Source organism: Pezoporus flaviventris, unplaced genomic scaffold, assembly GCF_033815535.1.
Source record: "Pezoporus flaviventris isolate CSIRO_AGI_PZ_B2104156 unplaced genomic scaffold, CSIRO_AGI_Pfla_v1 ptg000213l, whole genome shotgun sequence".
Taxonomy (NCBI): Eukaryota; Metazoa; Chordata; class Aves; order Psittaciformes; family Psittacidae; genus Pezoporus; species Pezoporus flaviventris.
In genome coordinates this window covers 4,297,033-4,320,880 of record NW_026892761.1, presented here as the reverse complement: position 1 = coordinate 4,320,880, position 23,848 = coordinate 4,297,033, and the positions used below count along the sequence as shown (strand labels likewise).

The 23,848-nt window shown below is 57.2% G+C and overlaps 1 protein-coding gene across 3 annotated transcripts; it reads right to left on the bottom strand.

Moving 5' to 3' along the window:
- Window positions 1-346: 346 nt before the first annotated feature.
- On the bottom strand, window positions 347-16,152 carry TP53INP2 (tumor protein p53 inducible nuclear protein 2). 3 transcript variants are annotated; one of them, XM_061441864.1, is made up of 4 exons: window positions 16,134-16,152; window positions 9,232-9,571; window positions 4,951-5,260; window positions 347-4,082 (listed from the first exon to the last, which is right to left on the bottom strand). In XM_061441864.1, the coding sequence occupies exons 2-4, from the start codon at window positions 9,353-9,355 to the stop codon at window positions 3,830-3,832; spliced, it is 687 nt and encodes a 228-aa protein (XP_061297848.1). In that variant the 5' UTR covers window positions 9,356-9,571; window positions 16,134-16,152; the 3' UTR covers window positions 347-3,829. The 3 variants fall into 3 exon arrangements, with proteins under 3 accessions (XP_061297848.1, XP_061297849.1, XP_061297847.1); XM_061441865.1 differs by lacking the exon at window positions 16,134-16,152 and adding an exon at window positions 13,614-14,559 and having other exon boundaries at window positions 4,951-5,080; XM_061441863.1 differs by lacking the exon at window positions 16,134-16,152 and adding an exon at window positions 13,614-14,557.
- Window positions 16,153-23,848: the final 7,696 nt, after the last annotated feature.

Sequence of the window (23,848 nt, the reverse complement as noted above, 5' to 3'; positions counted from 1 at the left end):
CCCAATGTCCCCAGGCCTGCGCATCCATGCTGCTCCTCACTGGGATGCCAGCAGAAGGCTGGGAAGCTGCTGCCAGGCCCAGGACAGATTCACCCAGGTCTCCCCATTGGGGAATTCTTCCTTTTTCTCTATGCTTTCATTACAAGAAACAGAGAAATTTCCTCCCACAGATCTGCCCGTGACCTGCACCAGCATTCCCCCATGTGATGGCTCAGATGCTGCCCCACATCCCGGATCCCGGGGACACCGTGGAGCCAGACCAGCTGCAGCTGATGCAGAAAGCACGGCTTCGCTTCACTTCCCAAATCCTCAGGGCCTCACTGCTTAAAATCCATACGTGGCTGTCCACAAACGAGCCCAAGGAAGGACCAGGCGCATTCCAGCAGCTTTAAGGTGAATATTCGGGGCATGGGCTGCTGCTCAGGGATGGACACAAGGGGACACAGCTCCTTTTCCACGCAGACACTATGCCAGAGCATCAAACCCTGCGGCTCTCCCAGCACACAGCAGCCCCTCACCAACAAGCGCTGCCAAAGGCTTCAGCTGCATCCCTGCAGCATCCTTCAGGACCACACAGCCAAAGGCCCCCCAGACAGAAACAAACCCACATCCAAACAGAGGAACCCATAAAGACCACATCATTATAGACCCCAGCACATTTGTTTGTCCCTGAGTCCATGCTGTAGTTTCCCTCTCTGCAAGTCAAGAAGAGAAAGCAAGACTCATCCTAGCTGTTCAAGCAGGACACCAGCCCAAGGGCTTCCCTGCCAGCCAGCACCATGTTTGCTTCGCCTTCCCATTGGGAGCATCACACAGCGAGTCACAAACTGAAAACACTGGGTGCAAAAAAACCCCAACAAACCCCCAAAACACCAAACCCCACACCCCAAAGCAGCCCTCTGAACACCCACACCGCGTCGTGAAGCATCCACACATGCACACGTGTGCACACACAGAAGTTCTCAGTTTTCAAGCACCTTTTGTTTGTTTTAAGATTTGAGGAAGCTCACAACCTCAGGGTAAAGGGGTTTTCTTGTCTGGTAACACTGGGCAGGAGATTTGGTATCAGGCCAGGTCTTGTGCTCACTGTTGGGCAGGAGAGGAGCATTGCAGGGCATCTGCAGAGTGCAGGATGAGCACACCTTTGCCACAGCACAGGAAGGGTTGGTCACTGGTGGGTCGACAGTCCCTTGGCATGGGGTTGATAGGTGATTACTGAATGTTAATACGCAACCACGTGTGCCAACAACAGGGGGGGTCTCAGGAGCCAATCTATGCTGTGGTAATTGCACTCCATTGACCTCCAGGACTCTGGCTTAACCTCTTCATTAAAACGTTATTAATAATTTATTAATCCTTTATGAACATACTCTTGATATAAAGTGTGATCCTAGTTCTGCTGCATGTCCTGGGCTGGCTGGGCACAGCGTGATGGAAGATGTCTCAGGTTGGCATGGGAAGGAGAAAGGGGAAGAAACCAGTTTGCATTTGCTTCTGGAAACCAGGACGGAATAACAGCATCAGCCATTTGAAAGGGGTGCTGGGTGCTGGGGCCACGACAGCATTGAGCCCCTGGGAGCACAGCCAAGGGGCTCCGGCTCACAATGGATGAGCAGGATGCAGGAGAAGGTTTCCGTGAGGGGGTTCTTCTCTAGGGGTACCATTTGTGAGCAGACTGATGGGCATGGCAAGGCCTGGCAGGACAGACCTGGCAGGATGCAGCCTTGCTGCCCCCCAGCCCTGGAGCTGCAGAGGGGGTGACAGCACTCCAGAGGGACCGGCGGCACCTCGGATGCGATGGAGAGCGGGCTGGCAGGCAGGTCGTCTCTTGGCTTGTCCGCTTCCTGATGTACATTTGGGCTAAAGAAACCATGCTTCCTCTAACGCTGCTGCCCCATGGCCACAGAGCGTGTCACCAGTGATGCGGGAAGCAGCAGCAGGGAAGGCAGCGCCTCATCCTGAGAGCCTGGGCTCAGCCCCTGCTGGTCTTCACAAGCACCTGTGCCAGCATCCACGCTCCCACTTCATACCAGGCATCGATTCAAGGGCGGGGAAAGGCCTTTAAAGTGAAGCCCAGGATGCCAAAGGGTGTAAACGTTCCCATTGAGTCAAGGAGTCATCAGTCGGATTGGAAGACACCAGAGACAGGGCGATCTCCAGCGTGGTCTTAGGCTCAACGGCGAGGGCCGGTGACTGTGGCCGCAGCCCAGGCTCCCAGGTACAGAGCTGGGGCTGATGCTCCTAAAAGGGTTCATTTTAGTTTTAATCTCATTCAAAAATGAATAAATATCAGCTGTCTGAGGCTGGGCTCACCACGATCCCTTCAGCCTCGGTCCAAAGCTGATACTGAGGGCTATAACATGGTGAATGGCAGAAACTCGTGTGACATCAGCATTCTGGGGGCAGGGGAAAGGGGATGAGGGGTATTTCTTGTCTCAGAGGGTGGGAAGCCAGGCTGTGAGCTGGCTGTGAGCAGGACGGATGGCCAGAGCTTCCCCAGTGCATGGGTACAAACCAGTCCCTAAAGGAAAGGAGTTGGGGGGGAAACAACAAATTTCTGCTGGGTTTGGAGCCACCTCAGCTGGTGCTGGAGCCAGTGAAAAGTCTGGACCGTGTCATTTGAAGGGCAGAATGAATCCATCATGGGGAGGGGAGGGATTTCCATTCCAAACCAGTGCTGCTCACAGTGGAATTTGTCCCTTCCCATGGGAAAGGATCCACTTTTTATTCAGGAGGGAAGACGTTCTCATTGCAGCTCCACTGCAGCAACCCTCTCACCCGGCCCCACTGCCAGGGCCTGCCCCATCCTGTCTCTTAGCAGCTGCTCCCAGGTCCACATTCACCCTTACTTCAGCCTCTTCCCTCGGGCCTCCTCTTCATCATCCCTTCACCACCAGCTTTGACGTGCTTTTGCCACCCTGGGGAAGCTGCACAGGTCCCTGCCTTGATCCCCTCCCAGGGACTGAGCAGCCGATGCTCCTTGGCTTATTCCTCTTCCAAGGATAAAGGTACACAGGGAAACACATCCATACCCTTGAATGTGTGTTTATAGCTGTGATTTGGGCAGATGAGCGGCTCCAGGAGGAGGGGACTCGCCAGGACGAGGCACCCAGCAGCTCGGCAGGACCACCAGCCACAGTGATGCTACCACTGGCCCTGGGCTGGATGCCGGCCCCGCAGCGCGGTGGCCGAGGGCTCCGGCGAGGCGCTGGGACGGTGCTTTGGTTCCTGAGATTGCTTTAAGGTTGTCTTTAAAAAACACCATGAGGCACCACGAGCTGCCCAATGACCCTGCCAAGGCTTCCACCAGCGCTTCCCCGTGGCAAGGGCCAGCAGTGGGGTCTTACCACTGTAAAAGCGTAGGTAAGAAACGGAGGAGGGAGGGGGGTACTTGCTGGTTTCAGGGGGAAGGAAGCATTATTTAGTGTCATGGGTGAGATTTTCCTAAAAAATCCCAAATCTTGTTGCTTCATTGCTCTTTTCACGGGGTCTCTGCTTGTGACATCCTAGTCTGGCTACACGTGGAGTCATGGCGTCCGGAAGAAAGGCACTGATGTCACAGGCTCATCAGGACAAACAGGCTTCGACGCGGGGGATCTCACCAGGAATACCCAATTCCCATGTAAAGGCTGGCACGGCTGCGAGGTGGAGCGGACAACCCGGCCCTCCATGCTGGAGCTGCGGCGCTGCGGGTGAAGGGCGCGGGGATGAGGATGAGGAAGATGCTGAGTGGAGGCCCGGGTGTGCAGAGGGATGTGTGTGAGGAGGGCGTGGAGTGGAACCGCAGCCCGGCTGCACCACGGTGCCGGTGCCGGGCGTCCCGGCGAGGTCAGTAGTTGCAGTGGCGCTGGCAGGGCTGGTGGACGAAGGTGCCGATGTGCTGCTTGGCGCGGCGCAGCGGGCGCTGGCAGGCGCGGTTCTGCCGCTGCAGCGCCTTCTGGCTCAGCCGGTGCTTGTCGGCCAGCTGCTGGGCGCGCTGCACCCGCCGCGCCTGACCCACCTTCTCCAGGATGGCAGCTTTCACCGAGAGGGACCGGCTGTGGTGCGGAACGTGCCGCTCCAGCCGCGGCTCCGGCACCTCCCTGCGGGGAAAGGGGCGGTCAATGGAACCCCGGCAGTGATGCTCCAACCCTTTCCCCATCATCCCCCCAGGAAGGACCACACCACCTCCTGCCCCAGCCAGGATGGCCGGGATAAATCCAGACACCAGCAGGAATGGGGGCATCCATCCCCACTCTCCTCACACTGGCCAATTCCTCTAAGCCCAACAATTCCTAAGTGCCCGTTTCCATCCCGTTTGTAACCCCTTTGGGTCTCCCAGCCCTTTTCTACCCCCGTTTCTGCACCCTCCCGCATTGAGGATACTCAGGAGCTCTTGGGATCAAGCCGTGGCCCTCAGGGAGACTGTGCAAAGAGAGAAGCTCTGGAGGAAAGGTGTCCCCAGGCCTGAGGGAGGTTCACCCCGAATTATCCCTCCTCCTCTGCCCCAGTGAGGGGATTCTGGGGGAGATGCTGGAGGTCTGGGGGGCTGTGGGGACCCCACGGCACAGTGGGACCCCGCAACCACTGACAGCAGCGTGGCCAAGGAAGCATCAGCACAGGCGGCCGTCCCAGGAGACCCTGCTTGGGGCAGTGGAGGGGAACGCAGCCCCTCTCCACTGCAGCACAGTGATGAGCTCATGATCCAGCACCCACAGCCACCTCACCACGGCATTGAGACCCCCTTAGCTGGGTACTTCAGGACACAGAGGCTGCCATCCTTGCACAGAGGCACCCTGACAGGCATGCAGGGTGCTCCCTGAGGTGGGATGTGAGGACACTGAGGACCCCCACAGCCCCACTCCATCTGTGGCCAGAGCACCCCCGATCATACACAGCAATGTGGGATGCCAGGACGAACCGTCCACCCCGGTCCCTGGTGCCAGGTGAGCACCCTCAAGCTATACTCACTCAGCAGCATCATCCTCAGGGCCCTCCCCGTCCACCTCGAGGGTGCTGGTGACATAGACAGACATGCTGGGGTGCTCGATGAGCAGGTCCTCCATGGGGCTGCTCCCCACGCCGTCGGGGCCGGGCCCCTCTGCAGTAAAACAGGGGGGAGGGGTGACAAACCAACTCTCGTCCATCAAGCAGGGACCGGGGGGAGCCGGGGCAGCGGCCGGAGGTGGTGACGGACCGGGGGGAGCCGGGCGGGACCGCGCCGAGCGCCCGGTGCCGCCAGCACCCACTCGCCGGGCTGCGCCGGGGCGGGCACGGCTGCCTGGGGGTGGCGGGGGTGCAGAGCCATGCGGGGCACAGCGGGGACACACACACATACCATGTACAGTGGGGAGGGAGGGAGGGGAGGGGAGGGGAGGGGGGAGAGAAAGGGGCATCGTTAGTGCAAGAGACACCGCACCGCCATCACCACCGCTACGGACCGGCTCGGTGTCAACGGGGCCTCACGGGGAGGGAGACACCAGCAGTGCCCCCACTGCACCCCAGTCGGCACCCTCTGCACTGGGGCGGCTGCTGGTGCTGTGGGATGCGGCTTTGCTAAGAAATGGAAATCATTGAATCAGAGAAAATCAGACACAGACTGGTTTGGGTTGGAAGGGACCTTAAAGCTCCTCCAGCTCCAACCCCTGCCACGGGCAGGGACAGCTTCCACTGGAGCAGCTTGCTCCAAGCTCCATCCAACCTGGCCTTGAACACTGCCAGGGATGGGGCAGCCACAGCTTCTCTGGGCACCCTGTGCCATGGAAGAATTTCTTCCTAAAATCCAATCTAAAACTCCCCTCTTTCACCTTGAAGTCTTCATCCCTGGTCCTTGGGAAAAGTCCCCCTCCAGATTTCTTGGTGAAACGGTCCTGTTTAGGCAGTTTAACCAAAACCAGGGGGAAAGCAGCAGGGTTTCACTGCAGCGATTTCATTTTACCCCTTCTCAAAGTGAAGGAGAAATTCAGCCAGCAGAAACACTGCTTTAGCCCGTTCTTACAGCCCTGGGACCAGGCTGTGCCACCCAGGAGGAACGGCGGCCTGCCTGCACTCACAAACACCTCCCAGCACTTTGCAGACATGGAAACCAAGCACACACAGAGGAAAAAACAGCTCACAGCTTTTCTTCTGGAAGGAAACGGGAATACATTCTTCAGCAAAGGTTCCCACCACACCTTCAGCTTCAGTCCATTAGAGGCCAAAGTTGGAGTGGTTGATCCAAGAGCTGCCCCAGCTTCCCTTTGCCTTCCCTTCCTCACCTCCGCCTGGCAAAAGCACTTGGGCTGGTGCCTTTCTGGGCTGCCTGTGCTTGGAGTCGCTGGTTGGGGAGCCTGCACCTAACGTTGGGCTCATGAGGGTATCCAGAGCTGCTCCCAGCCTCAACAGGGGATGTCAAGGAACATGGTCTCAGGGAGCAGGGGGGACACAGTGTAGTATATCTATGGACACATGACCCCGCAGTTAGGTGAGGGTGCAGGACATGGAACTGTTGAGACAAGTCCAGAGGAGGCCATGAGGGTGAACAGGGGACTGGAGCACCTCCTGTATGAAGACAGGCTGAGAAAGTTGGGGCTGTTCAGGCTGGAGACGTGAAGGCTGCATCGAGACCTCAGAGCAGCTTCCAGAATCTGAAGGGGGGCTCTAGGGCTGCTAGGGAGGGACTCTTCATTAGGGACTGTAGTGATAGGACAAGGGGTAACGGGTTCAAACTTAAACAGGGGAAGTTTAGATTGGATCTAAGGAGGAAATTCTTTACAGTAAGGGTGGTGAGGCACTGGAATGGGTTGCCCAGGGATGCTGTGAATGCTCCATCCCTGGGGGTGCTCAAGGCCGGGTTGGACAGAGCCTTGGTGGCAGGGTTTAGTGTGAGGTGTCCCTGCCCATGGCAGGGGGGTTGGAACTGGAGGATGGTAAGGTCCTTTCCAACCCGAACTATTCTAGGATTCTATGACAAATCAGAGGTCAATCACGGGATCACAGAATGGTTTGGTTTGGAAAGAACCTTAAAGCTCATCCAGTTCCAACCCCTGCCATGGGCATGGACACCTTCCACTAGAGCAGCTTGCTCCGAGCCCCGTCCAACCTGACAGGGATGGGGCAGCCACAGCTTCTCTGGGCAATGAATGTGTTCTTATGGTGGAGAAATAGAGTGCACGAAGCACGGGGCTGGCATTCCCCTCCCACATGTCCCCGGCTCCTCCGGCAGACGATGCTCCAGCCCGGGGCTTAGGGCAGGCCACAATTAGCCTTGCGAACACGAGAGCATCTTTCCTCAGGTCAGTGGATATCAAGCTATTAATAGTTGTTGGCATGTCGGGCTGGAGATTATTTGTCAGCCTGGAGACAGCCACCGAGCCCAGCTGGAGCATTCCTGGTCCTGCAACAGAGGAGCGGGGGACCCAGCTCGGCTGAACCCTGCCCCACCATCCCTGGCAACCCATCCCCATCCTTTGCCAAGGCAGGTTTCAATGTCACAAGGAATATTTTGGGATCCCAAAATCCCTGGGTTACTTGCAGCCTTACTTCTAAGCACCGGGCAATGGTCTTTGCTCTGTCCCTGGCTGCTGAGTAGAACCAGGCTGGGTGATGGGACAAGAGGAGCATCCAAAATACTCCTGGGATCTCTGGTTAATTCAGGTGCATTTTGCAACACATGGGTCAAAGACCTGGCTGAGTGGGAATGAGGTTGGAGGCCCATCAGGCTGGGAGAGAGGCAGACTGAGATGCTTGTCAGCTGCTGTGGCTCAAAGGTGAAGGATGGAGCCAGCGGGTTTGTTTTGTAAAGTGCTTTGCGTAACTCCAGCCTCAGAAACGGGGCTGAAATAAATAATTCCTTCACCAGCCAGGGAATGCTGAGGGGAAAAGGCAGCGGCAGGGCTGGTGGGGATTAGCAGTGGGGTGGCATGCCCCAGGCAGTCACACTGCTGCAAGGCAGCTCTGCACCGAGAGCGTGGCGGCTTGGGTGGGAAAGAGACGGGAGCCTTTTGTCCCAGAGCCATCCCTGTGTCCCTGCTGGGCTGGCTGCAGTCTGGGACCCAGGGGATCAGGGCACAGCCCCGCTTTCTCTGTCTGCGGAAACTCCTGGCTCCTTCTGGCGCGCTTTGGGCACGCTGCAGCCGTTGCCAGCTGGCCCAGGCAGGAGGCAGCTGCATGCGAGTGGTTCCAGGGACCTCCTTCCAACCCTCCTCCTCCTGTGTCACTGCTGTGACCCCCCCAGGGCAGCCCAGAGGACAGGGAATCCTCGGTGGCTGCCTGCGCCCACACCACCCATCCACCTCCATCAGCCATCCACAGTGCTCCCAGCAGACACGGGGCTGTCCCTGTCCCCCATCCTAAGCTTGCCCATGCTCCGGTCCCCTCTCCTTCTCACTGCATGGGGAAAACCCTAACAAATGACTTGTATCATGAAAACCAGCTCTGCTCGGTGAACAGGGGACAGGAGCATCTGATGGGTGAACAAACGCCTGCAAGAGGGAGGACAAAACCCTTCTCCTAAACCTGCAGGATGCATTTGTGGTCCCCTTGGCTGGGGCACCACAACCAACCAGAGGCTGCAAAAGCATTGAGGATCTCCTGCACAGGCAGGCTTGTTTGTCAGAGTTTGCTGCTCGATCTGCAAGCAAAAGGTCATAAAATCATCACTGCACTCGGTTGAGTCATCAACCCTACAATAGAAATGCCAAGGTCTTAATAGAGCTGGAGAAGCTCTGCACACAAGGAATTTGATCTGCTTGGTTGGTGTCAAAGGGGACTCAGGGTGGTTGCTGCCATCCCTGGGAACAGGGAGCCCCTGAGACTTTGTGCCAAACATCCCTTGTCTGAGTGCTGCCGGAATGGGTGCTGGGAATGATTTGGGAAGATAAGCCCTCTGGAGCAGAGATTTGCTCCCCCAATGCACTCAATAACCCAAACGTGGCCAGATTGCTGCAGCACATCCCCAGCTGGAGCCCCATGGTCCCCACCAGCACCCCGGGACCAGGGTTTTCCTCTGGGAACAAGCTCCCAGTTTGGTTTTGACATGGGCGTTGCGAGGAGAGGCCAAGCCCAGCTCCTCATGGCAAAGTGCTGCCCACAGCAACAGGCCAGGAGCTGCTACAGCAACCACAGGGCTGGGCGACCACGGGAAGAGGGATGAACAGAGCCGAGCACACATGGTGGAAGCTCCTTTGCTGTCATCTCCAAAGGTTTTCCCAGCTCCAGAGAGCCACGGTGCAGCAGAGGCTGTGGGAAGTCAGTCCCCGCTGCTTTCCTCACCTGCAAGGTCAATTATGAGCCAGCCATCCTCCTCCTCCTCCTCCTCAACAAAGGGTTTGGGCTCCTCAAGGCCTTCTGGAGTGCTGCTGTCACTGAAGAAGAGGCTGGTGAGACGCTGAAACATGGTGGGGAGAGGTCCTGTAGGATGGATGGCGAGTTAGGGTCCTGCTGAGCACTGCCTTTCAGACGTGGAAATGGGAGCGGGGGGCAGCGAGGGGTAAAACCAAGCACTCGAGGTCTCAGTGGTGATGGAGATACTCTGCTGCTAGGGAGCTCGGAGCTGAGTTAAATGGTGTGCAGTGCAGTTCTGAGGTTCTTCACTTGCCTTTAGTGCAAAGGCCTGTAAAAGGGAAAGGGAAAGGAATAATGCACGTGGAGCGGTTGGCAGCACGGCTGTCCTGCATCCCAGATGGGCTGCAGGGGATGGCTGAAGGGCTGGGTGCCTGCTCCCCACACTGAGCCCTGCATTCCATCCCCTTCCCCATGAGCAGTGTGTCCCAGGGGACCTGTCTGCTGGAGCTGGGCAGGGGCAGAGCCAAACACATCACTGTTTATCCCTGGGGAAACATCCCTGCCCAGCTCAGGGGGAGGGTTGGAGTCACTGTAGAGCTCTCAGTGTGGCACAGGCAGGCAGCAGGCACACGGCGCAGCGCGTTATTTGTGCAGAGAAAATGCTTTTTGGTCCAGAGACATTAAAGGGCATTGAAATGCCATCAAGAGCCAGATGCAGGGGGAGGGCAGAGCTGTGTGCTGCCTTGCCTGGCACACTGCCTTGGGTGCATTCAGAGGGCAAAACCCCTGTCATAGCTCTGTCAACCAAGGTGATGTAGAGCCTGCAAGAGGCCCTGGACCCTGGTGAAGCTCCAGCTGCTCTGGGCAACACAGAATAGGAAGGGTGCAGGGAGGTGCAGGGCAGACAACATGGCTACAGCCATGGCTCCAGATCCCAGTGCTCAGTGATCCAGGGTCCCCACTCCCTGCAGGACAGCAGCCCCCCACTGCCATGGTTCATCCTTCCACTCCTCACACCCTGCACCCAGATCCAAGCTGGGTCCTGCTGGGATGCTGCGTTCAAAACAGACTTGGCTGCGACTCACAGAGCCCTCACCACAATGAGGGTTCCCTGCTCTGTGTCCTGTGAAGGTTCCTGGCTTCCCCTGGAAGCACCAAGCAGAGGGTTCTGGGGCACTGAGATGTGACAGAGTCATTTCCTCTGCCTGCAACGAGAGCAGCAGGCTCAGCTAAGGCAGCTCTCACCTCCCGGTCCCCATCACCACCACGTCTGTAGCAAAGCCATGGCCTTTCTGTTATCCTCCAGCACACCCGAGGATTAAACTATCCAGACCTCCCCTTTCCTGGAGCATTAAAGCACACTAATACAAGACAGGGAAACAACATGAAGAGGGGCTGACATCCAGCTGGGCAACAAACGAAAACTGGCCCATTGGGCTCTCTGGTGTACTCTGTGCTGAGCACAGCAGGGATTTCCCTCCCATGGGATCCATGCGTGCATCCATCCTCCCCAGGGCCAGGCTGGGAAAGAGCACCCAGGGCAGCCCTGAAGGCTCCATTACACCCCAGTTCTCTCTGACTGCAGCAGTTGCCTATTAAGTAGCTGTCTTGTAATATTATATTAATGCATTTATTAAGTATCTAATTGTGGCAGAAACCCCATTGCTCCAGGTACCTGCTGGTGGTGTCCCCGGGTCAGGAAGCACCCAGCAGCCCATAGCAGGCACAGGGGAGCTCCCGTCCCCCAGGGCCACCGTGGTCCTGTCCCTGTGCAAAGCCAGGAGCAGGTTCGTGTGTTTTCCAAGCCGGAGCAGCTCTGCCTGCAGCATTCCAAGGCTCAGTGTCACCGAGCAGCTCCGCAGGGTGACACACCAGGGTGAAGAGGGCTGGGGATAGCACGGCATCCTGTGCTGGCACACAGGGGACAGAGGGAGGCTGTGGCTCCAGCCTGGCTGCCAGGGGAGGGTCACCCAGGGGAGCACCCAAGCAGCCACCCCAGGCTGAGGTCTGAACTAGATGGGGATTTTCCCCCTGGACGAGCTCGCTGCCGTTCTGCTGGCTCAGCCCTGCTGAAGCGCCCTGCCCGGATGGTACCCGAGCGCTCTCCTCCGCTCCGCTTGGCCAGCCCCCAGCAAGGAGCTCATCCAGGAGCGAGTTCAAAGCCAGGAGAGAGATCACACAGAATGGAGAGCACAAACCCTCTCGTCTTTACTTCGTTAAAACGTGACAAAGGCTTTCAGTGCACAGGAGCAAAGCTGGTATCTGTCCTCCCCTTCTGCTCCCCTCAGGCGCAGCACCAGTTCCCCCAGGACCTATCTACTTAGAGACTTAGTCCCCCCCCCAACAATCACAGGGTGCAGCAATAGGAATGTCTGGAGCTGAAGTGTCTGGGCCCCACAGGTGCCCACCCTAACCTGCAGACAGCTTTCCTGAAGACACACGACACAGCAGATGCTGTTAGTTTCAATTGTCCTATCTCCCGTATTTAACTTCATTCTCCTTATTTCTGTAATTAAAAGGTCTAGGATAACCACACTCCCCTCACAGTAATGGGCTGCAGAGCAAACCCACAGCATGCAGGAGAAGGGAAGGGGGCTCCCAGGAAGCTGTCATAGCTCCAGGGACAGCAGGAATGAGCTTAAAGCTCCCCCAGGAGCCAAAGTTGAGATGGATCCTTTTAAAGGATCATTCCCCAAAGAGTTTAAATAAGCCACCAGTGATTCCCCTCTCCATGCCAGGGAATGTGGGCACTGGGGTCCATGCTCCACCAGGCTAGGTGGACAGGGCAGATCTTGCAGGATCATCCCCTTGGATGAAGCAAGCCTGCCTCACCCCATAAGCTCCCACTGCCTAATGGACACTGTGATCCTACACAGGACCTTGGGGGGGGCGGTTTGCTGTGAGAGCAACCATGGCTTGGTGGCAGCGTGGCCAGGGCTGGCAAACCCAGGGTGCTGAACCCTGATCCTCATGGAATAGCTGCCAGGGCTGCTTGGCCACACTGTGCCTTGCTTGGCTCTGTCCTGGGCAGAGCAGGAGCCAGGCAGAGGGACAGCCAGCGCCAGCAGACAGCCTTGTGGGGAGAGCAAAGGATTCCCAGGAGCTGGAGCAGCTCTGCCAGGGCTGGCTCCGGCAGAGCTTGGGCAAAGCCTTCAGGATCAAACCTGCAGGTGGAGGCAGGAGCCTGGTCCTGGCAAGCAAGGACCAAAATGGGCTTTAGTCCTCACCTTTATCCTGTCTGCTCTGGAATCCTCGGCAGCGCTGGGTTAAAGGGGCAGGATCAGGCTCTTTATTGCCAAGGTGCAAGCTTGTGAAGGACACCAAGAGGAGTGGTGCAGCAGGCAGGTGCCACCCGGAGGGACCTTGTTAAGCTGGAGAAGTGGCCCCCTCTCAGGCTACTGCCAGCACAAGGGGACACCCCAAGAGGTTACACTTGACTTGAGGACAGAGCAGTTTCTTACTTAAGTTTCTCGGGATCCCTCCAGAAAGCCCAACAGCCTTTTAAAACCAGCTCCAGGGTATTAAATATTAGGAGTAAGGAGACCAGAATGCATCGAGTTATTTTCTCCCCCCTTCAGAAACCTTGACACAATAATTAGTTTTCTGAGTCACCATCACTACAAATAACCCCAGGAGCTAAGAATAGGTGAAAGGCTGGGCAGGATGTGCCAGGAGCTTGCCGGGGCAGGAGCCACAGCCTTGCAGGACTGGCAGCTCCCAAAAGTCACCGGCTGCAAGGACAACAGCAGCTCCGCTTGGAAATGGCAACAGGCTCCCTGAAACTTTCCATAAATACGTGGTGGCAGGAGGGATGCTGCTGACAAGTGGCAGGAGCGGGTCCTTCCTCGGCAGGGCTAAGAATACCGCAACACAGTCATCCCGGTAGGCGTTGGAGGTAGAAATCAGGTGCCTTCCTCCAGCCCACTTGGGAAATGTCATTTTCAACTCATTTTACCTAAATTAGACAAATGTTTCACAGGCTGCTCTCACAGAATCCTAAACCTGGCACAGAGCAAAGGAGCAGGGGGTCTGGCAGCTCCACAGCCTGCTCATCACCCAGACACAACCAGTGGAGCATCCCTGTGTCCATCTCCATCAAGGAAGGGACCAGAGGTGGCAGAGACCTGCCCAGGACAGTTCAGCGAGGCTGGATTAATGCATTTGGTTACTCAACAACTGCACTATAGCTCCTGCTGATCCCATTGCTTCACCTCATTCACAGGGCTCCCTGGGGAAGCTGCTGCTGGCACGAACAGACTGAGTCCAGCAAATCAGAGGTTGATCCACAGCCAGAGCCCCTGGCACCACAGAGCAGGGAAGTGGAGGGGGGAGAAGGCAGAGAGCGGTTAGAACCCCCTCCAAAAACACACATCTTTATCACGAGGCTCTTCTCATCAATAGCAGATAAAGCCAGCACCTGAAGCGCTTGCCTTGGCTGAGTCCAGCAGCTCAGTGTGGACTGGAGTCCCCATGTGCTCCCACCTTAAGGAGAAGGACATAGGGGGTCTTTTCCTGGTGCTGCTGTCCTCACATGCACCAGCTCCCCTGTGTAACCACTGCAGGAAGGTCCTTGCCCCAAGGACAAACCCAACCTCCTGCTACTTGATGTCGTCACACAGAACCCTGGAAAATCCGGCAGTGGCTGCAGGATCTGAGCAACCAGGACATTTTTATGAGCTGCCCTATGAGATTTTAGGAGTCTCCTCTCTGGGATGCTGCAGGTGAAACATCCCTAGGGCCATGTGCATCGAGAGGGGAGCAGCCCCAACATCACACCCTCCATAGGTCACAGAAGGCTGAATGCCAACTGCCAAGTTGGACTTTGATCCTGCAGGAACCCTGAGCTCCTCACCAGTTCCTCCTGAGCCTGCCCAGGGCCACGTGTACACTGGGGTGAGACTTGCCTGTGCAGGGCTCATGGCGCAGCTCATGCTAAAAAGCTCTTGGATAAGAATTCACATCTCAGGTTTTTCCAGTCCTGCTACGAGCAGGTGTTATCAGTTTGTCCTCGTATATTCCATTATGTTTTCCCTTTTGTGTTCAGCCAGATAAGCACCAATTTGATACAACGGGTTCCTAATGGTGACAGCGAGCTACAGAACAAAGCCTTTGTCTTTTGGTTTGGATATTTTCTTTGGAGAAGGGAGTGGGAATATAAAAGGAAAGATTTATTTTAGAGCAAGAAGAATTGTCCTTGGCACTTTGCAGACTGAGCCCAGTGGGAAAGAAGGTACAGCATGGTCCTGTACTGGGGCCCAGCACCTGTTTGTGGGATGGTTTTCTATCCCAGCAAAGCCTTGGCCAAATCAGTAACAGCCCCTTGGCACCCAGCCCTCATGGGTGCCACTGTCAGCATTGCTGGTCCCAAGACTGGGAATTTCAGCCAGGATTTTGGGTGCCAGCACCTTTGCTCAGGCTCTCTGGGCAGGGCTGTAGCTCCCCTGAACACTCATGACATAAAGATAAAGGTATAAAAACATTACAAAACCAATAGCGCCCTTTTTAGCCTGTTTCTCCAGTTACACTCCACAGATCACAAGTTTCTGAGCTGACCAGCCCAGAGCAGGTTTAGCGCCCAGGGCCCTTGAGGCTCAGCCAAGCCACTGAGTTCCTAAGGCGAGAGGCACGAAATCCAGCAGGAAGTTGAGCTTTTAGGATTCCCAACGTTTTTGAGCTGTCCCAAAGCAGGTGCACTTAGAATAGGAGCAGCAGCAGCTGCTCCGGGTGGGACCCGATGTATTCGGCACCCCAGGGCACAGTGCTGCACCAGCACGTGTGGCATGGGATTCACAGGGGGAATTGGGATGGGAAGATGGAGGTAAATGGACGACACAACTGCAGGGATTCCTACATTCGGTATCACACATTCCCTGTTCAAGAAGCCCCGTTTTTTGCCGGAACAGCCCCGAATAGGCACAGGGAGAGTGCACACATTTGCAGCTCCCCGGGGAAAGCTCCAGCCGAGACTCACGGGGCGATACCGGCCGAGCAGCTGCGGGACACGGCGCGGGGACGTGACACAGGGATGGGAGGGGGTAGAACGGACACCGGGATGGGAGGGGGTAGAACGGACACCGGGATGGGAGGGGGTAGAACGGACACCGGGAGGGGAGGCGGTAGAACGGACACCGGGAGGGGAGGGGGTAGAACGGACACCGGGATGGGAGGGGGTAGAACGGACACCGGGAGGGGAGGGGGTAGAACGGACACCGGGAGGGGAGGGGGTAGAACGGACACCGGGAGGGGAGGGGGTAGAACGGACACCGGGAGGGGAGGGGGTAGAACGGACACCGGGGAGGCGGTAGAACGGACACCGGGAGGGGAGGCGGTAGAACGGACACCGGGAGGGGAGGCGGTAGAACGGACACCGGGAGGGGAGGCGGTAGAACGGACACCGGGAGGGGAGGCGGTAGAACGGACACCGGGAGGGGAGGCGGTAGAACGGACACCGGGAGGGGAGGCGGTAGAACGGACACCGGGAGGGGAAGGGACACAAACCCCGAGGAAGGTGGTGGAGGAAAGCCACGTCGCCGCTAACCCCCACGCCCGTCCCAAACCGGGGTCACGGCGGGACAAGAGCGCCCGGAACGCGGGGGAGAGGCGGGGGGGGGGCAGCCTTATGACGTCTCAATGTCATATGCAAATAAGGCATACGTCACCCTAGCGGAGCCAATGGGAGCGGAGACCAACCTCGAATCTTAATCCGGTGATGAAGAAACAAACAACGGGCGCGGGGGGGGGGGATGCGGGGGAGAACGGGACAACGACCCCGATGCCTTTCTCCCCCCCCCCCCCCCGCGGGACGCGCCGTGTCGGAGCGGTCCCGTTCAGCCCGAGCCCCGCCCGCCGCCGCTCCCCCCCCCCCCGAGCCTCGGTCGCTGCAGACTCACCGTGGCCGTGGCGGCACCGCGGCGGGGAGGGGAGGGGAGCGGCGGAGGCGCGGAGCTGGTGCCGGTGCCGGTGCCGATGGCGCGGTTCTGCCGAGCGCCCGCCGCTCCCCCGCACAAATCGGGACCTTCCGACAGCTGATCGTGACGTCACAAAGCGGCCCGCCCGCCGCCGGCCACGGGGCCAATGGGAGGCGGCGACGGGAGGGCGGGGTCGGCGGGGAAGGAGGGCACCGCCTACCGGAGCGCGGGGTCCCGTGGAGGGGCTGGAGGGGGGGTGAGAACCGGAGCGGGTCCCGGGGGAAGGGCAGGGAGCGGATTCACCGCGGGGCCGCACCGGGACAAGGGCGCACCCGGATGAACCCCGCGGGAAGGGCCGGGCCGCAGCCGGGGAGCCCTGGGGGCAGCCGGGCTCCGGAGCCGGGAGCGGAGGGAGGGAGCCCTGGCTGGTGCCGGTGTCAGTGCCTTTGCCTATGTCAGTGCCTTGTACCGGTGCTTGTGTCCGTGTCAGAGGCAGCGCTGCAGCCTCCAAGATGCTCTGCAGAATTCACCCTCATCCCCAGCACGGGCTGACCACGGGACCAAGGTTTGGTTTGACGCCGTGCCAAGCTTGTCACACAGCAGGAAGCTGTCAGTTTAAAGATAGGGCGTTTATTAAAACACTCATGAATAGAGCAGTTTGCGTGTCTGAGTCAGGCATGGTACAGTTAGGACTCATCTGGCATCACAGGTGAGAATTCCCCATCGCAAATTCACAAGAGGCAGAATTTAATTGAGCCTTATTCAAGCCGCAGTCACAAATTAAATAACACTTAGTCCTCTGTAATTGAAGGATCTTGCAGAAGGGTGTAAATCATCTTGCAGACCCAGCAGAGCTCCTGCCCCTCTTTGCCAGGAGGGAAGCAGAAACCCGTGGAGCTTGAAACGCTTCTAAACAGAAAATCCACTCATCTGGGAGGCCTGTGAAGGGCTTTTCCAGGCAGCTACCACAGTTTCCACTAATGCCCCACAGAGCTGGAGGTGCTTGGCACTGCTCGGTGGGGGCATGGTCAGGAGACTCCCAGAAGTTACGGCGTAGCTCAAGCTTGACCTCCAGCCAGGTCCCTGCTTGAAGACATCAGCTTACGCTGCTGCTGGGTTTTCATTTCACTGCTTTTGTTGGTACTTGTTCTGCATGGAGTGATCACAACACGTCTCATCCTGGCTGCAGCTGGAGCGCAGAAATGAGCTTTTAATCCTGCTGCTGTACAGGAGTGGATATAAATAAATGCACCACCAAAAATCTTGCCAGGGTTAAACTTATCCCAGGGTAAATTGTCCTGTTTGCACTGCCATGTCCCCTAAATGGCTGACTTAATGGGACGACCCTCTCCGCCCATCAGGACGGGAAATGCCTTGGTCTCTGCTGCGCCCTGCCCTGCTCTTTCACTGCAATAAGAGCCCTCTCCCAGAGTGGTTTTTAGCCACAGAGATTTACTGCTGGGGGGAAGCTGCTGCACACACAATAAGGCGGAGGAGTGATCTTTGCGCTGCCTGCAGTGGTCAGCAGAGATTGCTGGGCCCGACCCTGGGCCCTATCGGTGGTGGGCTCAGGCAATGGTTGGCAGCTGTGCCTCTGTGGCAGAGGGAAATGACTTTAATCTCACCAGTACAGGGTGCAGTGCAGGAAGCTGTGGTCACCCAGCCCTGCTGTGCCTACAAGCCTGTGACCAAGCTGCCACCCTGGGCTGGGGTCTACATCACTCTGCCTTCTGGCTGTGTTACGGGGGTACCAAGGAGAGCCTTCGGTCCCCAGGAACAGCAGCGTCTGCCACACCGAGGAAGGGAAAGGAAACCAGAGCGACTTCTCCACAGCATCCTATGGTAGGATGCAGGCACACGCACCCCGACAACAGGATTGGCCTGGTTTTGGCTCCTGGGTAGTTGCTGAGGAGAGTCACGCTGCAGGGAGCTGACCTGCATGGCCCGACGGCTGCACGAGCCAGCAGCTGACTGCACATCACCTGCCCCCAGGTAATGGAGTTAGCTGGAAGCTGGGTATGTCACAGCATGAGTCTGCACCGACAGCGGCCTCAGGCTCTGCTGCTCAGCACTCTGTGCATTTGGGTGACTGTTGAAAACGGGATGATCACCACACTGGGTTCTTCACCTAAGAGGTTTGGGGAAGCAGCACTGGTAGCTCCTGGCAAGGTGCAGGGCCAGCATGGAATGCACGTGCTTCATTTCACCCAACACATGGCATGCAAATCAGTTAGGGCTCTCATAATTTACCTGTCCTTTATTAGAAAATAAGGATACTGGGTCCAGTTACCCCAAACTTCTGAAGAAATAAGAGATTAGGAAATAACAGTACGACTGTTTTTCTGCAAAGCCCTCCAAAACCATGTCTCCAGCATCTGGGATGGACTGAGCAAGGGTGTCCCAGGGCATCCCTCCAGTTTCCTGTCTGCTCCAGTTTATCTGCAGGTCCCCAGGGTCACCTTGCCGCATCCTGAGCCGATGCTGCTCCTCCATCCTGTCACAAGTTTTTCCCCAAACCCAGGGAGCCCGACCTCAGTCATTGCTCCTGGTGATGCTTGGGTCACACAGGGAACTGCTGAGCCATGATTTCACAGCCGTGGCCCTGCATGTCCTGGGGGCATGGGTCTGCAGCAGCTGAGGTACTCACAGTGCCTGCAGACCACAATCCCTTTGAGCCACGTGGCTTGATGCCTTAGTGTGAGTTGTGTGCTCGTGCTGGGGCTGGGAGAGCAGTTAGTGAAGAAGTGCGTTTGTGATGAATAGAGACAGACCTTAAACACGCGCTCTGCACAAAAGAATAGAGAACAGGAAAATGAAATGTGCAGAAGCTGCTCTTTCTCCTTCCCCCAAAGGACACCCTGTCCTGGCCACCCCCATTCTACTATGAGGCCTCAGGGCACTGACTCTAAGACCTGGGGATGTGCTCAGAAACCCTGACACCCACCCAGCCCTGGTGAAGGGGACTGGGAGGTGCCACCAATAACCCACATCTCCAGCGTGCCTCCGCTCCCCAGGTTCCTATTTTCATGGTGCCAATCTCTTGGGATGGATTTGCCTGGGAGCTCCTGCCTGAAGTTGGTTTTCTGTGTCCTAGATTGAGAAAAGGCAACATATGCAGTTTACATCATTAAAAATCCTCATTACTGTTCTTTGTGAGCAGCTCTGGCCCCTTGAGTGGCGGCACCAGAGACAGGAGGTGTGGATGTGCGTGCTGTGGGTGTCAGCTCTTCCTCTACTCATTCTTCTCAAAATTCACTTAAACTGGTCAAAACTACTACCCCTGAGGAATCTCATTGGAGTCTTGCTGTAGTTTAGTGTCCAGAGGAAGGTCCGGCAGCAATGGTCCCCAGCATGGCCTCTCCCATCACCCTGCTTCGCCAGAGATGCCCAAGGATAGATGCTGATCGTGCCCATGGGACAATCACAGCCCTCCAGTCCCAAGAAGCCTCCTTATGCCAGCAGCAGATGACCACAGCCTGCATGGCACCCAAAGGTTCAGGGGAAAGACAGGGACCTGGCTCACCAGCCTTCCCCAGCAGCTGTGCCCCGGGAGCAGGCAGCAGGCAGGCTTCAACCCAGAGGATGCAGCCTCAGGCCTGGATTTGCCAGAGGCCCTGAGCGTGGCTTTCCAGCATTGAAGGAGCATGGAGGAGTTTACCTCCAGCAAACAACCCTGGGGTCACTCTGAGAATGACCACAACGAGAATGGCCAGGAGGTGACCTCACCGGAAAGTAATCCACGTGTTCTATTTACGGAAGGACCCATTTTCCAGAGATGAATGCGGTGCAGTCATTTCGTGGTTTGCTACAACAAAAAAATGGACTTGCTTCTATCTTTAGAATTTGGGTCACCAGCAGCTTTCTGCCAGGAAACACCAAAACATCTCCTGAACACAGGCTTGCAGCCAGGCTTGCAGCCAGGCAGCGGTGTCCCATTGGGAAGGCTGCCCAGCGAGGCTGATACTTGGGGGGGGGGAGTCAGCAGGGGAGGAGCTGGCCACCTTCCACAGCAGCACCCAGCCGCGGTGGGGTGTCCCTCGCAGCCGGGCACGCTGCAGAGAGCCCCATTGCCACCAGCAGCCCTGCGTGACGCGAGCCCTGGAGCTCTCTGACTCACGGCGCCCTTTGACTGACATGGTCTTGTTTTCCACAGGCTCCTCGCTTGGCTTTGGGACAGAAGGAAATAGCAGCGGGGAGATGAGCCCGGTAATGTAACCCAGGGCGATTTTGGGGTGCGCGTCCCAGCGAGCAGGAACCTTGCCGGCCGGGGTGCAGGCAGCCAGGGGCTGGCACAGGACCACGCACGTCACCTCCCCGGCAGCCTCAGCTCCCCTCCAGAGCCCCACAGTGGGTGCAGGCAGCTTTCAAGGGTAAGGACAGCAGCGAAGGTTTGCCCTCTCCCCGCCTGCACTGTAGGAAAAGGGAGTGGGGAGCCTGCATGCTGTCCCATTAAGAGGCATTGGCCATGGGTCATCTCATCCTTAGTGGTATCTCGGCAATGGGTCCCCTCAAATGTGGCTGTGCCTGTGGTTTCCAGCATCAGCAATCACTTCGAAGCTCTCCCCCCAGCCTCATCCCCATATGGGTGGTGTGCTCTCCATAGTGGGCAGGGGACCTCTTTAGGGCTTCTTTAAGGTCAGGGTTAAATTCTGCCTAAACTGACCCTGGGCCAGTGGAAGATCAAGCCTGCTCCCACCCAAACTGCACAGCCAAAGCCTCATCATGGCTTCATCTTTATCCCAGGAGGTCTGAGTAAAGTGAGGAAAAGTGAACCCATCACCTCCTGCTCCTGAGTTTTCTATCCTGCAGTTTGGTTTTGTCCTAATGCGGAGAGAAAGGGCTCCCCAGAGCATCTAGGAAGGGGCCAGAAGCCTTGTGCCAGCAGCGGCTGGTGGGAGCATCTTTGGGATGGCCACGCCAGGTCACCAGCACCAACTCTGCTCTACTTTCTCTCCTCACCAGTAAGCTCTCTACAGCCTAAGGAGTTTGTGCTGGAGCAGGATCTCCAGGACAAGGATGTGTTTATCCAGCACCCGGTGTGACCCTCAGCCTTAAATAACAGCCTCGGAGGACCTGTTCCAGGCAGTGTCTCAGCCATGCTGGTGGTTGTCCTTGCACTGAGGCACCTCAAAGCTTTTTATGGTGTCTTCAGACTGCAGCGTGCAGGCCAGGAGAGAGGGCAGCTCCCACCACAGTGTCACAGCCCCCAGCTCCTTGCCTGGGGGGTTAGAGGGCAGCCAGGCAGGGACCTGCTCTCTGCAGCTGCCCTGGGGTGAGAAGGGACCTTGCTGCTGCTGCTGCAGCCCCAAGCCCTGGCTGTGCTCTCCCCGGCCCCCTGGCTGCCTGCAGTTTCTCCCAGGTGCTGCCCATGGTCTGGTCCATGATGCTGGCATGGTCCCTGCCCCTCCGGGATCCCACTGTCCTTCCCTGGAGAGTCCCTTGCTCTCGGGACGCTGTTGAACAGCTCTTTATCTGCCTCTTGAAGCAAGGTTGTAAACCCAAGTGTGAAAAAGGGAGAAGAGGGACCCAGGGAGCTGAACCCCAGGAGAGCTCCCGATAAGGGAGGTCAGCTATAAATGTCCTGCCTTGGGCAGGTTCTGCTATATCGAGGGGAGGAAGGGAACACTAAAGTCTTCTCTTAATCCCCAGTCTGGTTTTGTGCTGAGACAAGGGGAACAGATCCCCGGCTATCACACTGAAGGGTGCCCACCCTCAGCTTTAATGTCAGTGCGGGTGCCCATGCATGCACACCCCTGCACGCACCGTGCCTCGTGCTCCCCAGCACCACTCCAGTGACCTGAAACATAGAATGCTGCCGAGGTTAAAATTAACTTCAGGCTATATTCAGCCAGGCCACAAACACTGCCTGGGGGCAACACCGGTGGCATGGCTGGATGAAGGCTGGGGAAGGAGCACACATGAGCAATGTGGAACCTGGGAGCATGGCTCAAGACAGCCAGGCTCTGGGAGAGAGGGGCTAAAAACATCCATGCTCCATGTTAACAGAATCCCAGACTGGTTTGGGTTGAAGGGACCTTAAAGCTCATTCAGCTCCAACCCCTGCCACGGGCAGGGACACCTTCCACTAGAGCAGCTTGCTCCAAGCCCCTGTGTCCAATCTGGCCTTGAACACTGCCAGGGATGGGGCAGCCACAGCTTCTCTGGGCACCCTGTGCCAGCGCCTCAGCACCCTCCCAGGGAAGAGCTTCTGCCTAAGAGCTCATCTCAGTCTCCCCTCTGGCAGGTTAAAGCCATTCCCCTTGGCCTATCCCTACAGGCCCTTGTCCCAAGCCCCTCTCCAGGTTTGTTTTAGAAATTATTCTTGTAGATTTTCTGTGCTCCTGAGCACATTTAAAGTCTCTGATGGATCCCTTGGGCTGAGCTACATGGGAACATGAGCCACAGCCAAGTGCATGGGACCAGGGCGGGCAGCACTGCAGCACACTGCCTCTTTAGGGACATTGTGGAGAAACCTCTCACCCCACCACTGTGCATTTGGTGCCTGACACAAGGTGAGTTGCCTGATAGGCATCAGTGCCTATAGGACCCAGATGAACTGGGACAAGGGCAGAACGTTCAGGACGAGCAGAAGGGCTGAGTTCTGGTCCCATCCTGGGTCACGTTGTGGCTCTGCTGACACTGTTTGGGAGCTGCAGGACTGAGGTCACCCAAAGCCAGAGGAGAGATGGCAGCTGTGCCTTTCCCTGAGCCCTGGGCTGACCCCGTGCAGCCAGTCTGACCTCACGCAGGCTGGGATGGTGATAAACAGCGCAGAGCTCAGTGACAGAGGGCTGAAAGCCCTCAAAGCCTCAGTGGCATTTAGACAATCCTCCCCCAGACGAGTGGTGCAAGGCAGCATCTCGCTATGTGTTCCTTGGCACTCTCCTGAAGGAGCATGGCACCCTCCCTGGAGCCAGGAGAGGAGGCAGGATCACGGTGACATTGGAGATAGGGCTCCAGATTGGAGAGGACGAGAGGACAAGGGAAGTTTTCCCTTTGCTCTTTGGGCATCATCCCAAGACCTTTGTCAGGTACAGGAGGTTTAAAATGCATACAATCCCTGGTCACCCCAAGCCTCTGGGTTGCACTGTTTGGATCCTGGTTGTGGATCAAGCGCAGGGTGCGGTGGGATACACAGGAACACACAGCTCTGCAGCACGTGCCCTTCCTGGATCAAACCTGGGCTGGTTTGACTTGCAGGAACGCTGGCTGTGCCTGACCTGACTTCAAAGTGTGGTGCCTCCACTCCCCATGCCCTCAGGAGTGGAGCTGCTTTTGGAAGCCTTAGAGAGAGCTCTGACATAACAGGGAAGCAAAGCTCCCCCAACACATTGCTCCGGCCATCACTGGAGGAGAGAGATGTCCCCATACAGCAGTCCAGGGACACATGTCCCTGTCAGTTTGCTCCTTGGATGGTGGCCTGCCCAAGCACGGTGCTTTCCAAGGAGGTGACCTTAAAAAGAGCAATCACAGCCTGCGTTAAAGGTTCCTGCTCCCAGGCGTTTCCATTGGGTCTGGGCAGGCACCCTGGTCCTGCTGGCCAAGTGCTCTCACAGAGCCCGGACGCAGCACCCTTATATGGACCCACCACTGAAACTGCTCTCAGCCCCCTCAATGATCCACACGGAGATGAAACCTTCAAACCCACCCAAGGCACCTTATCTCCTTCTCTCGCACATGAAGCCCAGGTTTCTGAT

What these genes read in the sequence shown, in the direction of transcription:
- TP53INP2 (XM_061441864.1), bottom strand. Translation starts at nt 9,355, where the DNA reads ATGTTTCAGCGTCTCACCAGCCTCTTCTTCAGTGACAGCAGCACTCCA. An exon ending in GCTCATAATTGACCTTGCAG is followed by an intron (nt 5,261 to 9,231) that starts GTGAGGAAAGCA and finishes CGCCACCCCCAG; the next exon opens with GCAGCCGTGCCCGCCCCGGC. An exon ending in CCTGAGGATGATGCTGCTGA is followed by an intron (nt 4,083 to 4,950) that starts GTGAGTATAGCT and finishes CTTTCCCCGCAG; the next exon opens with GGAGGTGCCGGAGCCGCGGC.